We start from the raw sequence: 18,577 nt of genomic DNA, 5'->3' as shown, positions 1-18,577 counted from the left end.
GGGAGGGAGAGGAAGGGATGAGGGAGGGAGAGGAAGGGATGAGGGAGGGATGAGGGAGGGAGAGGAAGGGAAGTGGGAGGGAGAGGAAGAGATGAGGGGGGATGAGGGGGGAAGAGGGAGGGATGAGGGGGGAAGAGGGAGGAAGGAGAGGAAGGGATGAGGGAGGGAGAGGAAGGGATAGAATAGGTAGAAGATAATGGAGAGAAACATTTTTCTGTATTTTAATCTTAAAGGGGGAAGAAAAACACTCCACAGAAAGGAGAGAGATAAGGAGAACGTGCAAGAGATTAAGCATAGATTCTTTATTTAGGAATCACCACAAACTTCTACATGTGAGTATTTAAAGAATACTTTAAACAGAAAACGCAAAACATTTTATATAAAAATGGCAATAATAAAAAATCTAAAGTAAATAGCTCTCAAGGCCTAAAATGAATCAAGTAAAAGCAGCTCTCAAAAAATGAAATAGCTTGGAACTTTTTCTCAGACACTTAGATTTTAGATTATATTTCAAAGAAAAAACTGCATTACCAACAAAATGCTCTTTGAAAATATCCAAATTTTAAATAAAATATTGCTCTCAGGAATAATAATTAAAGATAATGACTTGCTGTAAAAAGCAAACTTAAAACTTTGGCAGGCCCACTCAATTTTTCTTCTCTTTAGGACATACAACCTTAAAACAATAGAGAAGTGGGAAAAGCTGGAGAGAAAGAACATCTATGGGAACGCGTACATGACTACCAAAACTCAAATTTTGTTTTTGGCAGCAGTAGCAAATTGTTTCAATTTGAAGATTTAATCAGGATGGGAAGGACACATCTTAAGGAAATCCTCAATTCAGTAGGAAATAGTGAATAAACCTATTTTGCCGAGAGCTAAAGTTTGTATTGGTAGCAAACAAGAAAATGGTGCTAATGCAAACCCAAAATTTTTGACCGACAATCTAAAATTCATACTAAGGATACTTTATAGATAACAAAAATATATATTATTCAGTCCTCAAATGAATTATTAAATGAGGAGGTAACAAGTCAGTATCTTTCTCTCATGCCAATTCTCTAATTTCCTCTTTTTACAGACTATTACTGAGAACACAGCAGCACTTCTCTTGCCAGCAATTCAAAGGAGGTTATAACCTGCCCGTGTTCTGGACTTCTCTACTCTGATGCTCATGGAAAGTATGGACAGTTTTCCAGGTCATGAATTTTTGAGGTTTTAGATAGACAGTGAAAAACACCTTGAAGTTAAGGACTGTCTTGGAACATTTCCCATGAGCAGAGGAGACCATCACCTGGGTTCAGCTATGTTGAGTGTATAGGATTTTATGAGATTAAGAACAAATTTTGAGAGAGCTTAACACTTCATGGTGACCACAGAAACACCCTTGTTCAAGCTTTCCTGGAACGTGAACAATAGGATAAAAATAATGCCAGGATCTTTATGGCCAGTTTAGCACCAAAATGTGCCTTTCGGCCCACATCTCCCATTCTGATACCAAGAGCCTTCTAGGTCCAATCATTAAAATACCATGTTGGAAATGGGAGAAGTGTTTCTAATTTTAAAATTAAGTAAAAGCAGATGCTGCAGTGCCATTAAACTCTTCCAGCTGCTACTGAACCACTGGCAACCTGGGTCTATTTAATTTGGAGCCTGCTAATGGTAAAAAGGAAAAATCTGTCTGCCAGAATTGCACACCCAAGTCAAACCAGAGGGGCAGAAAATGAAAACAGCTCATGAAAGCGAATGTATCCTAACAAGGCTCTCCAGCTGATGACGGGCAATTTTTCCTGTGGTTAATAGCTAAAAAAAGGTTGTTGCTTATGAAATCCTTAATCCAAATACAGCCAAACAAGTAGTGCCATCCATAATGTGTCAGTTGATTTTGTTCATCTTAGTTTATGCTTTCTAAAAACGAGTCTTTACTTCAACACTTTAAGATGCAGACAGGTTTAAATGCATTCACAGACTACCTGGGGGCATTGTTAATATTGATTAATTAAAGTGAGACAGCAAATAAATTAATATGTAGCAAGGTCAGAATGACAGATTGGTTTGATATCCAAGGGCCTGCAGCCAGATGAGTTATCGCTTCTCAAGAGGCAGCCTGCTCTGAGGTGGGGAGAAGTGGAGTGCCTTACAGGTGGCACGGAACTGACAGCAGTGTGTAATGCAAAAGCGCTTTGTCATTCACATAATGTCTGGGGTAATGAAATGAATTCACTTTCTGGCTTCCTCTAGTCTGCGATGCCAAAGAACACTGTGTTATCAGCACAGATGGAGCATGCGTGGTTCTGGAGAAGAGCCTGGTGCGAACTACAAACAAGCCACTGTGAATACCAATGAATCCCCAAGAGTCAGACCCTCGCTGTCAAATGACAGTTTGGGAAGCTCCATAGAAATGAGCGAGTCCCAGTGGTCTTGTCCAACCAAATGTACTGTCAAGATATGGACAGGCAATTTGGAAATCATGCAAATCATGACTGCTGCTTCACTGAATAGAGCAAGCAGTGAAAGATATTCGTCCATGGGGCTGGGGTTGTGGCTCAGTGGTAGCGCTCTCGCCTAGCATGCATGAGGCACTGGGTTCGATCCTCAGCATCACATAAAAACAAAATAATATGTCCACCTAAAACTAAAGATACATAAATAAATAAATGTTTTTAAAAAAAGATATTCGTCCATGAGTTGCATCCTCTTCTTAATAAGTAGAGGCAAAGTAGATAATCTAAGCTGATCCAAATACCAATCTACTTCTGAGTCAACCATCTCTGCTCAGGAGACCACTCATCTAAGCAGAAGAAAAAATGGATTCCCAAGTATGCTTTATGTTACTATGAAATATTAAGTTGTGAAGTCAATGAACATAAACAAATAATGCATGGAAAAATGATTAGAAAAGAGGCATACCCATCAACATACTCAGAAGTCTCTGGACCTTTGAACTCACCCCCACAACTCTGTACAATCCTTGGTCATTTATACCTATTGGAAGAAACGAAAGGTTAGCAAAATACAACAATATCAGATTTAAAAAGCTGTCAAACAATTGCAGTCAGAATCTTTGCTAACTCACATTAGCAACATTCCTGTTGACTGTAAAAATAATGTTCGACAAAAATCAAGTGTTTATATCAACTTTTTTTTTTTTAAACCAGCTTTGTATTTGTGTGCTATGGTTGGAAAATAACCTAAACCAATTTTCCATGTGGACAAAAACGTAATGAGTCAATGTTAATGAAAAGTCGAGCAACATGGATACACTGAAATGTATTCCAATGCAACTTGTAAAGATACATTAAACCTTATGTTTCTTGGGTTCACTTGTTCACATTTCTCTTAGAAAGTGTTAGTCTTTTAAATATAATATGGTGATTAGGACATAAAAAGAAATTATTGTTTGGATGATTGTTGGATACCAGTCAAGACTAAAGCAGTATTTTTAAAGAAAGAGTTGTTATATGCCCTGCCCAAGTGTGCATCACCACAAACTCTACTGCAAAATAAACCAAATCATTGCAAACTCTTCTGCGGAAACCTGAAAACCAGGGGTCCTGGAGCACAATAGATAAATAAAGGCAAGAAAAGTTACATCTAACACAATTTCACGTGATGAATAAATGTTCCTTTTTGGATTCCCATCTGCACAAACCAATTGTAAATGACACTTGAGAAACAATCAGGAAACTCAGAGGCGTTCAGGTGATACAAGGAAATTTCCATTTTAATGCTACACACAGAGAGGGGTGGAATCCATCTTTCTTAGATTTGCTGGAAGAGGAAGACGAGATGGTTGAAGCAACTAGGCAGCCTGTACATACTGCTGAATCTGGGTGATAAGAGTATGGACGGTCATTGCACCGAATTCTCTAATTCAATGGACTTGAAAAAATTTATAATAAAGCAATGACTCCCCCCAAATAGGACTTCTTATCTATACTTCCAAAGAGTTACAGCTTCAGGACTATGTGTCTATTTTCTCCACTATAAATGTTAAAGCCAACAAGAACACAACTGGCTGACAAGGAAATAACATCTCTAATCCCCAAAGTTTTCAAAACAAAATAACCCAACAACAAAAGGCCATGAGATCTGCACAAAGGGGTCTATTTTCTTCTTACCTCCTGCACTGATGAAAAGAATATTAGACAGAGTCTAAAGCATTGGATTCAAGTCTAGTTTAGATAAGCATGAGCAAATTAGGAAACCTCTGAGACCCAAGGCCACATAGGAGATCAAGGGCAACACCCTAAGCCCTAGTATGCTGGGAGGGAAAAAGAGATGCTAGAAACATGTTCTGTACATTATAATGCACTCTGACACACACATCCACATACACTTTCTTTTTTTCTTGCCGGAAATCAGTATTTTCTTTCTTTTCCTCCATTTTGCCTTTTATTTGTCTTTACTCATTTTTAAACTTCTCAAATGTTCTATTTTGCCTTTGATTATGGGCCAAATTTGTGACTTTCACAAATTTACATGTTGAAGTCCTAACTCCCAGTATCTTAAAATGTGACTGTATACAGAGAAGAGGTCTTTAAAAGCAGTAATTCATTTAAAATGAGGTCATCTGGGTGGGCCCTAGTCCAATATGACTGGTGTCCTTGAAAGGAGAGAACATTTGGACACAGTAAAAGCTGGTGGCCTGCAAGCCAAGGACAGAGGCCTCAGAAGAAACTGACCCTGGCGATAGCTTTATAATACACCTCTAGCCCCACCAAAATTATGAAAAAGTAAATCTCTAGTTTTTAAGTCACCCAGTATATGACTTTGTTACAGCAGCCTTACCCTACTGATACATGCTCTCTCTCCATTCTGTCATTAAAGCTCAGAGAACCAGGAGGGCCAAGGCTAGCCCCCAGTCTACTCCAGTTGACTCAGAATGCAAGAGTCCCAACAGCAAAGAGGCTCCTTCCTAATGCAGAACAGCCACTAACCAAAACAGGAGATGGGGCAGCATGGCCCTGCCTCAAGTTGCAAAAGAGAAGAGGAAAATGCCAAGAAACAAAAATCAGAGAATTCTGAGCCTGCTCCAAGAAGAAAGACTGAGCTACTCATTCCTTCCTTCTCCTAGAAGCCAGGGGACCTGTCCAGAGTGTTTAAAATGCCAAAGGATTTTGTTCAGCACTACTCTATTAAATAAACCTACAACAACAGCTTGACCCCAGTGCCAGAAGTAAAAAGAGCAAGTCATATTCTGCAAACAAATATGCACCTCTGTGAAAACTGCCTGAAATATATGGAAAGATGAAATAAGAATGTTACTTCAGCAATAATCATCACTCTGCTGGTAATTACTATCAGATAATTGATCAAGTTCAAATTCATCACCCTGAGAAGAGTAGAGTTAATTGCTAATGCATAATGAAAGGTGCGAAGGGGAATGAAAGTTCCTCAACACAGTTTTTCCTTTTCTTAATGAAATTTAAATAAATCTCATACAAAAGCAGTTCAGAAATGGCACATGAAATACTCAAGTCTTGTGGGATTCTTTCTCGTAACACTCCTTTGAAAGGCCCTGGACTAACAAAATGAGAAGAACTTTAATCTACAAACACATACGTGTTCATATAAAAATGTCAACTGTGTTAAGAGAATATAGACCAACATGCCAGTTCATACTAGTGGGCCTAATCATCTCCCTTCCAGCTTCTTCCCCAATTTCCCTCTTGCTCAAAGGGATCACTCTTTCTAGTCACCAAGTATTAGAATTTTCAAGTTTAACTTGTCACGTTCCAAATTCGACAGGTCAATGTCCACTCAATCTTCTAACTGAAGACTAATCTCTGCCTCTTTAACACAGTCTTGAGTTTTTTGCACAGGAACACCAACATTCCAACCACCACCGTCTTTTCCCCTCTGTATTCCTAGCATTCATATCACTTTATTATCTAAGGTCCTCACCATCCCCATTTAAGAGTAAGCCAGCAGATGAAGCCCCTTTCCCAGCCTTGACAAGTACATAAGTATCCATAAGGGGCCCCACTCATCTACCTACGTCTATCGCACAGCAGGCTGCTGTCCCCCACAGAAAACCAAGTTCACACTATCCTTCATGAATATATTCAGGCTGAGGTCTCTCCCCTGCCAGGAACGGTCTGCCCCTTGTCTACCCAAGATGACTCACCTGTCACCTATTTATTCATCAAATATGTGCCAGGTGCAAGAAGCTACTCAAGATTCAGCAATGAGTAAAATAAATTTCCATCCAAACCTTCAAAACCAGACCAAATCCTACCTTTTCTGACTCTAGCCCAAACTAATAGTCCCTTTCCCTAAACATAATCATAATCAATTCCTTTTATTTCAACACTTGGTCACGTTCTAAAGCCCATAATCTCTTAGTCACAACTCCAAAAACCAGAATTCTCAACGCTTGACCTTGAACACATCATGTTAAGTCTTCATTTTCCCCACTTAGAGTGAATGCTCATATTCAACCATGTAAAAAAGTAATTTCCAGGGCTGGGGTTGTAGCTCAGTGGTAGAGCACTTGTCTAGCATACATGATATTCAGTCCTCGGCACTGCATATAAAAATAAAGGTATAAAACATACAATAACATTATAAAAACAGTAATTTCCACAAACTTATCTAGAGATGCACATACTATATAGACCTGTATTACCTTTTTACTTAAAGAAAAATTACATTCTGAAACACATCCAGCATTAGAATTTTAAAACAAACAACTGCAGAACTCTATTCTATCTTCTCTCCCAATATGCAGATATTATTACCTTGAGAAATATTAGGTCAACTGTGTGTGTGTGTGTATTTATTTATTTTGGTAAATGGCACCTTGCATTAAGTAGTTGGGCACAAAATAGGTAGGTAGTGCTATGTTGATGTAACTTGAAATTAACTTAGAACTATAGATACAGATTGGACCAAAATGTATTCTAAACTAAGAAAGCTAAATATCCAAATTATTGTAACTTTTTGAGTGTATAAAGGCTTACCAATAGATATCATCAATAAAATATTTTATGGGTTTTAGCAAGAAAAATTTGTAATTTGGCCCAAAAGTGTTTATAAGCCCAAAGATTTTTCTTTTAATAGATGAGACTGGTTTCAATGGGTAGTAATATACAAATTCCAATACAAAGATCATCTGATGACAGATGTCCCCAGGTAAAGTCGATAAGGTAAAATCCAGCATGTCTTACTTCCTATCACCAGTCTCTTCTAATCTGCCACTCTGCTACCACAGAGTGTGACCCACATCTTCTGTGAGGAGATATCAAAAAGTGGGAATGAATCAAGTTTCATCACAATACCTGCCCAGTTGTTTCCCTCTCAGAACCCAGAAGATATCACCAGAGCCAGAATATATTTAGCACCCACAGGCCTTTCAAGTGATCTGGAGAAGCAAGAGAGAAAGGAAGATGCTCTGGGACAATAAGAGTTAAGGTACAAAAAGGAGAATATGATTTAAAAGGATCAATAAACTCAAATAACAGAAGTGGAGGTAAGACTGGACAGGCTGTGTCTTGGTCTATGTTCTGCTGCTATAACAGAAAGTCTTGGACTGGGTAACTGATGACAAAAAAAAATTTCTTTAGCTTATGGTTCTAGAGTCTGGAAAGATCAAGAGGTCACATCTGGTGAGAGTCTTCTTGCTATCATCACATGTGGGGAGGAAGGAGGATAAGTCAGCAAGGAAAAGGGAGGGGGGCAAAACATATTCTTTAATCAGGAGCCCACTCCTATAATCATAACCCCATTCCCCAGAGGACAGTGTTAATTTACTTACTGAAATTATTTATTTCAATCATTAATATAGTTATATAATCATTATATAATGATTGAAATAAATAATTCCCCAGAGGACAGTGTTAATTTACTCACTAAAAGAGGGCAGAGCCCTCCGTACCTAATCACCTCTCAATCCGGCTGCATTATGGGTTAAGTTTTCTACACCGGAACTTTGGGGACACATTTAAACCACAGCAGGATACAAGTAAATGTGGTGAATAAGAATAAAACAGCTTCTAAAATAAAGGAAGCAGAGAGGTAAAGGTGATTACAAAGTGTGTCTGCATGTGCATGCATGTGCGCATGCACACACACAAAACACACACACACACAGGTGAGCAGGGCAAAGAATGCAAAGCAAAAGGGGAAAACAGAAAGGAATGAAGTTAGCAGGTGAGGTAGTCCATAATATTGAATTTCCCCAGAATTATCAAGTACTAACTATATTTCAGACAACCAGAATTAAGTGAAGACCTAGGAATTAAAATTAAGAGATCAACTTGATACCAACTAGGGCAGGAAATCTTTTTGTTCCCCCCTTCTTTTTGGTTTCAGGAGACACTTTGATAATTCTGTACTCTCTATTACCTCACACAGTGCTCAGCACGTCCTATGTATTTAACAAATAAATGGACTATATTAATGATTGAAATAAATAATGAATATGCTGATGATTAAGAAGTAAATGGAATATGGAAAGATAAGACAGGAAAGGTCTCCCATGTGTTCCTGTATGTGCAGATAAAACTAGATTAAAGAGAAGGGCTCAACGTGGAATGTAAACACTTTTGATGATAACAGGCACAAAATTATTTTAAAAGATTTTGCAGCTGCATGATTCTACAGAAATAAATGATCAAATTCCATGGGTCTATAAACATTCATTCAGCTCACATCTAGCAACCCGCAGAGCGCCTGGCATGGAATGAGGTACTTAATATTTGCAGAGTGACTGAATCGTTTATTTGCACTTGCGTGTGGTGACAACAGGGTAAAAGGTCATTAATGTTCATGTTCGCATTCACAGGATTTACATCAAAAGTCTGCAACATTTCATTTTTAATGAGGCATATGTGCAAATATGTAAGCATGTGAATGTAGAATACAAATGTAGGTTTACACGACTCTCCAGCACTGCAAAGACAAATTCCCTGATGGGTTATGTAATGAGAAAATGTGCAATTTTATGCATATGTAAATTCTAATCATTATTTTAAAATGTCCTAATTTTAAATATTTACATATTTTACATAATTATAAACATTAACCAATGTTGAAAGACACTTGACAATAAAAGGAAAAGACGTGTAACATAGGAAATGATTAGAAAAACTCGTAAGAAAATCACGAAGGTGACTCAAGGAAAAGCAACGGAGAAACTCATGGGTGTCGTTTCAGGTCAGGGGTGAGTTACAGAAAAAAGGCAATGTGTTCCCATCTATATTTACAACCAATCTTCAATAACACTGTTTAAGTGTCTGTGTAAGTGTAGTGAACACTTTCCAGGCTATCTCCTGTCCTGGGTTACACAGAAATAAACAGATCCATACATACCCTTAAGATAGTCAGCAATCTGTAACACTTTAGGTTTCTGTCGAAGATGTGTATTCATATTAATTTTAAATAAACACAGAAGCAAGAATCCTTCGCTCTGTTCCATCAATGGGGCATATTCACTGCCATGAATGTAAGATACTGTATCTACTGAACTCTAAAACTCAAGAAGAATTGATTATTTTTTTTAACACTTACAATGCATTAAATACTGCAAAGAGAAGGTAAGATCAATTCCTAAGAAGATTAACTGTAGCTATATAAAGATGAAAAGATCAAAAGAGCACTCAATAACCTTTTCACCTTTCTGGACCTTGGTCCAAACAAAAAAAATTTTTTTAATTTTTAAAAAAGCATATCCTGGATATACAAATTTGTTCACAAGTTAAGATTACTGACATTCTGGAAATTTCCAACGCTACCATCCTCTAGGTGTGATTTGGCAAGTTGCTCCCTCTATGCCTGACCTTCTTCATCTGAAAAACAGGTTAAGATGGAAGGGGGGCTGTGTATGGCTGAGTGGTACAGCACTTGCCTAGCATGTGTGAGGCCCTGGGTTCAACCCCAGTACCGTCAAAAAAAAAAAAAAAAAAAAAGGGGATGGGGTCATTGTGAAAATTAAAGGAACCTATGTTTATAAAGCATGGGAACAAACCTCAGATCCAACTAATTCCTTATTAATTCAAGCACTCACTAAAAACTAACTACAGCATAACATTTAAACCTCATCTCAAAATAGCTAGGCATAATACATCTAAAACCCCCACAAGGAAGGCATGTTGTCCACACTCCACTTTCAGAAAACCAAGCATGTGCCAAGAAGAGAGTCAACATTTACTTAATAAGAATGACTCATGGAAAATACAAAATTCCTGTTCACCAATAACATTTGCATTTCTTCCCATGGATGATAACCATTTGGATAGCAGATAGAGAAATATCACAGATAATCAACCAGTGTCTCATCTTCCTTGCCCCTTCCTATGGAGTCGTACTTTCCCAGCATGCTAGCTTCAGGTACACTTCTTGTGCAAACCGTTTCTGTATCATGACGGACAGCCTCCTGGACAGCAAGCACTTTCAGGGAAAATCAGGGTTTCATTTGCATGGTCCTTCCCCATCCAAACAAACCAGAGTCTCAAGATAGGAAAGACAGCTTGGCACAGGAGGGGCCCTCCTGCGTCTGTCCATCACATCTGCTCCAGCACCCGTCCCAACTAGGTGAGACACATGGAAGAAGTACTAGGCAGCTATCCAGGTCCGAGCCAGTGCTTTTGGAAGTACTGTTAATTTCAGGACTCTAAATACACATCTAGGCTTAGCTAAGTCTCTTCATCTCTCATCCAAGGTTCAAATACAACAGGTGGCTGGTTTATTAGTGGCTACCTTCATTTTAGGGTCAAAATAAACTGTAGGCTACCTGTGACTGACCTTGCTTCCAGTCTATAGCCAACACAAGAGAAACCATTTTAGTTCCAGGCCAGACAGCTCTTAGAATGTTGCTCCTCCTACACAACCATACAAGCCATTGGCCAATACCTAACCAAGGACTTAAAGAAAGCTGCAGAATCACAAGGAGCTTCCTCTTGCATCAGTTAACACGTGGGGACCCAATTCTTCCAGAGGTCTCATGTCCACCTGTCCCAGGGCCTCACAGAGGTACCAGCTGTGACTCACTCCATGTCCCCTGCAGTGTTTGTTCACAATGTGAGCCTTGGCCAAAGGACTATCTCACAGAGAACGGGAACCCAGCATCCCCATCACCACTAGGTTCATTGCTGACTAATTCTTCTCCCCCTATTTCTACTACCACAAGGTGTTTCTGACTTAGGAGATCAGGATCCCGGTCCCAGCTGTGCCAGGTCCAGTTAAGTGACCTGTCTCAGTTTACTCCAATTTGTTCCAAGCCTCAGATGCCACTTATGACAACAAGCCCAATGAATCATGCATACTTTGTCAACTGCCTGAGTTTTCTGGAGATTGAAAGACAGTATTCCAAACACTCTGAAAACATAAAATGTTGTGTATTAAGGTTTTAAAGACTGAGAGGTGCAGATTCCTGACATCGTTTCTGCTCCCAATGGACCTCCCAAGGTACTGCAGAGTTTCCCTGTCAAGGGAAAAATCCTTTCTGGGTTGCTGGTGCATCTTAAGAGGCCTTGGGGGAACTGGTCTGGAAAGAACTGAGATGGAACTCTAGGACGGCTTAATCTAAATCTAGATGGGCAAATCCAGGGAATGGCACTTCCATCTTCTCCACTTCCCTTTTTTATTGTCTACAGTTTCCAACTACCTCTCTTTAAAAACCTGCCCCCCTTTTATTCTTTTCTTCATCTCAACTTCTTCAGAAGAGAGGATATAGGAATCTCTACCTCCTCGTGGTCATTATGCTTGAGATGCATAGGCCTAACTCTCAGTCTAGAGTTTCAGTTGGAATCTGCAAAGTTCTAGCTCTGGGATTTGAACATAGTCGATTCACGTCCTTTAGCTTCACTGGTTGATGTAAGCAAGGATAACATCAGCCATCTTTCAGAGCTCTTGTGAGAAGAATATCCCATAAAAAACCAAGTACAACCCAGCTACTACTTCACTTCTGGACTTCCCAACCACTTCTTGACTTCAAGTAGGAAAAGGTTGCTTCTCAGTCCTCCTCCTACCTGAACTTTCTGGAATATCTGACATACTGACATCTTCCTCCTTGGAGTCCTCCCTCACATGGATGTCTTCACACCCCACTCTCCGGTCTCTGCTGCTACCACTTTGACTGTTTGGTGCCTCCATTATTCTCCTTTCTCTCGTCCCCTGAATGCAAGGATTCATAAAGGTTCTGTCCTTTGCCTCCTTATCTTCTTGCCTCACCATCCACCTGAATGGCTTTTCTGATACTTAGACATCATCACTATGCCAACAATGGCCACCATCTCTCCTCTTTCCTAAATATTTCCTATAGATTTATCACAGGTACCTTGAATTCAGAGTATCTAAAGGCAATCTCTATTCCTCCCCACCCAGCTGCTCTTCTTATATTCTCCCCGTTGGCTCAAGGTGCCATCTTTGTTGGCTGGGGAGCCAGTTTTCAGGCTTCCCTTTTCCTTATTGAGACCAACAGGTCATCAGCTCTGTTCTGCCATCTCTCTCTTCCTAGCCATCCCTTCTTCCCAATGCCAGTACTCTGTTTTAAATTTATTTTTAGCTGATATGTACAATTTTTAAAAAAATTGTACATAAGTACGTGGTACCATGTGATATTCCAATACAATACACATTGTATAATGTTTAAATCAGATTAAACATACCTGTCTCCTCAAACATTTACCATTTTTTTTTATGGTGAGAACATTTAAAATCTTTTCTCCTAGATTTCTGAAACACACAGCACATTACTTTTGCCTATAGTGACCCAATTCTCCAACAGCACATCAGAACTTCTTACTCCTATCTAACCATAACTTAGTACCCAGTGACCAACCTTTGCCCATCCTTCCTTCTCTGGTAACCACCATTCTACTCTCAATTTCTGTAAGATCAATGTTTTTAGATTCTACATTAGTGAGATCATGCTGTACATGTCTTATGTGCTTGGCTTATTTCACTTAATCCTATGATCCACAGTTCCTTTCCTGTTGCCACAAGGGACAATTTTTCATTCGTTTTCATAGTTAAATAGTATTCCCTCTGTGTATACATACTACATTTTCTTTATCTACTCATCAGCTGGACACTTGGGTTGTTTCCATTTCTTGGCTATTGTGAATAGTGCTGCCATGAACACTGGGGTGCAAAAGCCTCTTCAACATACTAATTTCCATCGGATACACACCCTGTATCAGATGGCTGGATCATATGGCAGTTCCATTTTTAATTTTTTGATGAACCTCCATACTGTCTGTACACTAGTATAAACCTCCATTATCTCTTATCTAAATTATTTCCAAAATCTTGACATCATCCTGCCTTTCTTCCTCCTCCATCCATCCCATTCTTACCAACTCTACTCCCAGTCAAGAAAACTCACTGCTGCTCAGATTTGTCAATAGTTCACCCCAGTCTGCAAAACCAAGGCAAACAATACAGCATAGCACCAGGGATCTGCCACACTCTGAATTCAACTGCTCATAGATCCTCAGATATACCACCCACTCACTACCACCAATACCTCCAGTATGGTGTGAACACCTCCTATTCCAATATCTCCCTCTGGAGCAAAAAACAGGTTTACTGACATCCTTGGAAAATAGTATTTCCCTCCAGAGCAGAAGGACTCCTGGTTATTATAAAAGATTATAGTTTCCTGTAAGTGCCTATCATCTGCAGGTAACATCCAACACTCTTTGCAATGGCCTTGGGAACTGAGGCTCAGGGAACTGCCACAAAATGCAGTACACTCTTGACTACTCAGCATGATATCCTGTCTTTTGTCTCTGGATCTGAGAGTCTTGTGTCTTCTACCAGTCTCCACAACACTGTGCAGAATAACTTATTAACAAGAAAGTTGCACAAAATCAGAGCATTCACAGAATGAAGCTAATTTTTAAGGATAGGAATCATATCTCCACCACCGTTCCTACAGGAAACACACAAAAAATGTTGCCATAGATCCATCTAACACACATCTAGCTGAGAATGGGTAAGGAAGAGCTAAATAATAAATGCACTGATGTAGCTCCATTTTTAGTGGCAAAATCTTACTAAATTAGAAGAGTCTTGAACTCAAGGAAAAAGTTTTTTTTTAAAAAAAAGACTCTTTCATCTTTTCACTAAAGAGATGAGAACATCAACAAAGGTCTAATGATGTCTCACTGCTGCCATCTGCCTCTCTGCCTCAGATCAGCTACAGCTTCAGGTACCAAATCAATTCCAGGCAAAGGGAACAATCTCCTTTTCCTTTTCTGGTTTTGTTGTTGCTGTTTTGCTTTGTTTTGTTTTACTTCTGCAAAAAAGCTGGAGGTAATGGGAGAGCCATGACCTTCTTCCTGAATCCCTTCCCTTTCTTTACTCTCTCGATATTTTAGTGCTCAAACAGCCACAAGACACTGAGGAATAGGAGGTTAAAGGCCAAAACAGTTCATTTTGCTCTGGGTACAGAAGCCACCTAAAATTGCTAGAGAAAATGAACTCAGATCATTTATTTCCCTATGTAAATTGCTATTAAGGAAAAACATTAAAAGTTCCTTAGTACTCCCAGAACCTTCAATCAATAATAGGACTAATTATGACTGGCTTCAATAGTTAGATTTCACTCCAAACAAGCAACTCAGTACTGAGGACTCAATATGTACCAAGTCCCAAGCAGCCCCTTTTCATTCCCTTGATAACCCTGTGAAGGAGACACTGTCATCAGCCTATTTTGTAGATAATAAAATGGAGACACAAGGAGTAGAAGAAAGTAACTTTCCAGAACTTCAGTGTCAGTAAGTGAGGAAACTCAGATTGGAATCAAGATCAACTTTTTTTTTTTTTATTTTTTATTTTTTTAGTTGTAGTTGGACACCTTCCTTTTATTTATTTTATATGGTGCTGAGGATTGAACCCAGTGCTTCATAAGTCCGAGGCAAGCACTCTACCACTGAGCCACAACCCTATCCCCACAATCAACTTTTGAGATCACACTCTTCAACAGTACACTCAAAGTGCAGAGTATTACAATAAAATATCATGGCCCATTATCAGAACTTAGACATGCAAAACCTAGTCCATCCTAGTCTGCAACAAGAAAGCTTTCCCATGTTCCCTAACAACACCTCCAGCACTCTGACAATACACCATTGCCATTCTCTTGCCCTCGCCTGACCTCAAACCCCAAATATGCCCAGAAACAAGATGATCTATGTCATGACTGTATAAAGTTCTACTAATTTTCTGCACTCCTGTTCTGGGGATGTGTTAAAGATGGAAAAAAAATGTATAAAACCATAGGTAACAAAAAAGCCAAATTGGAAATGGAACAAGGACAAGACGAAAGTTGAAAGTCATAAAGCAAACCCTGAGTCACCTGGAGGTGGGGGACCAAGCTGGGCATACCATCTCATAGGGAGTATGTGCCCCTATTAATTCAACTCAGCCATTAATTAGGAAGCTAATAGCTTTTCAGAGTTTTCCTAAAGTGAGTAAGATTACTAATTGAGAAAACGAATATTCAGTCCCGATTTGCCTGGACTTAGTATTTCAATTTTGTATTTGCATTTCTGCAGACACCACAAGACTTTTCAGTTTCCTCCCACATAAGACTGTCCTGTGTTTCCACCCACACTCACCTCACACCCATTCTGATTAAAAAAAGAGACAGTGAGTGAGAAACTCTAGTTTGCTTGCTGGAAATTTTCTGAGGACAGCTGTTCTCTATTTTCTTCATTTTGCATGGAATTTGCCCTTGGCAATTCAAGATCAACGTGCAATCATGGAAAAATATGTTGCAACTTCACTTTGGGGGTCTTCTGTCCCACATGCCCCAAAGATTAATACTGAAATCCACATTATCTTCTACTGCCAGGACCCATCTCGAGACCCCACACCACTCCAAAGTGCTCTGGAAGCTCCTTAAGCCAACTTCATTAAGATTTTTCCAAAATCCAAAACTTTGCTTTTCAAAGGAAGAGAAATTCGCTTTTACATGTGACAAATAAGGACTGTCACATCTTATATGTGGCTTCCTACTTCTATCCCATGAATTCACAGCTTGTTAACAATGCTGAATTTGATAACTGACAGCTTTCCTAGACCGACATTTTAATGCCATATTCTAGAAAATTGAAGTGAATATTCAAATTATGCACATATGGAACATTTTTAAAGAGAAACTTTATAAACAAAAGTGGCATACAAATTTAGTTTTAAGTCATAATGACTCTTTAAAAAATAGCAACTAAAAAGATGTTTTTAAGCAAAAGAATCTTACTTTATTTTTGCTTATTTTTACAGCGCATACACCTGAAAATTAGGTGCCATGCACGTCCAGAAAGGGACAGTATACTAGGCATGGCTCCATTTTAGGAAGGGAATTTGAGGAAATTATACAATTATACTGCAAGTTCTGAAACCACGAGTCCCTTTCATAAGTAATGTGCTATACCTACATATAATATATTAGCCATAATTCGGAAAGACGCTGACAAATTCATGAGTTCATAAATTCATGAAGGTTTGAAAGCAAATCCTAAAGGTGTTATGTAAAACTACTAATTCCAGCCACACAGAGAGGAATAAGTTTTCCCAGTAATTTTACAAATTATAAATTGGTCAAATTGCCAATATAGCTTTCTAGTCAACTCTCTGAACACTTTAAGAAAAAGCAAGAAGTTACTGAGTTGCTTACTATGTGTGTGAAGCACTATGTCTACAAAGGAGTAGAGGCGTGCAAGGGTAAATAAGGCATTTTCTCCATTCTAAGCAAACAATAAAGTCCCCAAACCAAAATAAATGAAGGAAATATAATAATCAAATCAGGCAATACAACTGCTAGATGAGGAAAGAATTTGCACATTTTGAGACAAAAGAACACAAAGGAAGGATGGGTGGGGAAATGAAGACACAAAGACCATCCACCATGTACAAAAACCATCTCTTTCCATTTTCACCAATCAGAGTGGAGGGCAAAGAGTGTGAATAAATATACTAATTACTTTCTTTTTTAGAAACTAAGGGTCTGAAAGGTTAAGAATCCTTCAAAATGCATCTTATTTCACCACTTCAGAGCTTAAACCTGAGAATTTTTTTTTTTTTTAATTTTGATAGGGGTGAAGTATGGGGTTGCTCTACCACTAGGCTACCTTCCCAGATCTGTTTTGAAATGAGGGTCTCGCTAAATTGCTGATCATCTCCCTACTTTGCTAAGACTGCTCTTGAACTTGCAATCCTCCTGCCTTAACCTCCCAAGTCACTGGGATTATAGGCATGTGCACTGCATCATGATCAAAACCTGACATTTTATCACCCAAAAATGAGATAGACCCTGCATCAGAATGATTGGAGTGCCTCCCTTCTTCCCACACTCCTTCCCTCTCTTTCTGTCTTACATACCTTACATGACTGCTTAGATCCAGACACATCACATTCTTTGAAACACCTCTATTTTCTCTTCCTAAGATCCTTCCTTCTAATACTCCACATACTTGTGAACCAGGACAATTCCTCTTGTCCACAGAACTCAAGTTCAAGAGTGGGTCCTCCAAGAAGCCATGAGTCAAGATGTATCAAAGTTCCAGGAGGAGCAGAGGAGAATGCCACATCTGTCATCATTCTCCAGAGACAAGGGCAGAGAAGTAATCTCCTCAACAGAGAGCCACAGACCGCGGTGGGTGCCTGTTAACATTCATGTTCAGCAAACCCACGACAATGGAAGAAACCATGTACAAACTGTTAGTTTAATGGAGAATTTTTCCACAAAGTGACAAACCACCAGAGGGCAGCATATCCCCAGTACCATGCAGAGAGGAGGATAGATTGGAGGTGACGCAGCTGACATGAACCAGAGCTGCCATGAACCCCTCTAAATTTGCCTGGGATTTATCTACAAAGTATTTGACATTTGAATTGCTCTTGGCTTTCAACACACTGAAACAGTCTTTTAGCCATGTTATTTCTTCTTTTAACCTTCATTGAGGATAGAGGTTCTACTCTACATCCATATGCACTCTCCCATAATTCCCAAAACTACATGGATCCATTAGGTAGGGCCTTCACAAACCTTCTCTCCTGGGAAATTTCCCATGGCTACTTCTACTCCCCAAAAGCAGAAAATTAGAAAATTTTGCTGTCCATTTGACTTATCTATTCTTATTGGATCCCTTTGGAAACCAGTACTATCAATTTTCATTCAACAAATCCGAATTGAGCCCAGAAATGTTCATTTTTAAAAAGCATCCCATGGTGATCTTGATATGTACCATAAAATTGCCATGTACTCTATTTTCTTGATAACCCGTTTCCCAAAAATTTGAATATAAAATTCCCTACAGACCTCAATCTTCCATGTCCAACCAATTGCTAGATATGACTAGCAGAACTTCAGCAAAACCACTCAGATACTGTCTGCTATCTACACTACTGCTAAATCTGTCATCTGGCTCACTCATGGAGCACTCTGCCCTTAGCAGTATTCTAGGCATCCCACATATGGCTACCAATCCTAGTTTCCCAGCACCCTTACCACAATCAAATACAAATACCTGCTTTTACTGGTCTTTTATGCTTCCTTTCTTATCAGATTTGGCTTGTCTTGTCTTAGGAGCACACTCTGCACCCACATCCTTGCGGGGGGGGGGGG

At 39.2% G+C, this 18,577-nt stretch overlaps 1 protein-coding gene across 1 annotated transcript in view; it reads right to left on the bottom strand.

Moving 5' to 3' along the window:
• Positions 1–18,577, bottom strand: part of Arhgap10 (Rho GTPase activating protein 10) — a 258,740-nt gene that overhangs the window by 128,368 nt on the left and 111,795 nt on the right. Inside the window, exon 16 of the mRNA XM_048813852.1 lies at positions 2,911–2,985. Coding sequence (XP_048669809.1) covers positions 2,911–2,985 — 75 coding nt within the window. The remainder of the gene's footprint in view (positions 1–2,910; positions 2,986–18,577) is intronic.

This window comes from Marmota marmota, unplaced genomic scaffold (assembly GCF_001458135.2).
Source record: "Marmota marmota marmota unplaced genomic scaffold, marMar, whole genome shotgun sequence".
NCBI classification, from domain to species: domain Eukaryota; kingdom Metazoa; phylum Chordata; class Mammalia; order Rodentia; family Sciuridae; genus Marmota; species Marmota marmota.
The sequence above is the reverse complement of the archived record's forward strand: the minus strand, read 5'-3'. Positions and strand labels throughout refer to the sequence as shown.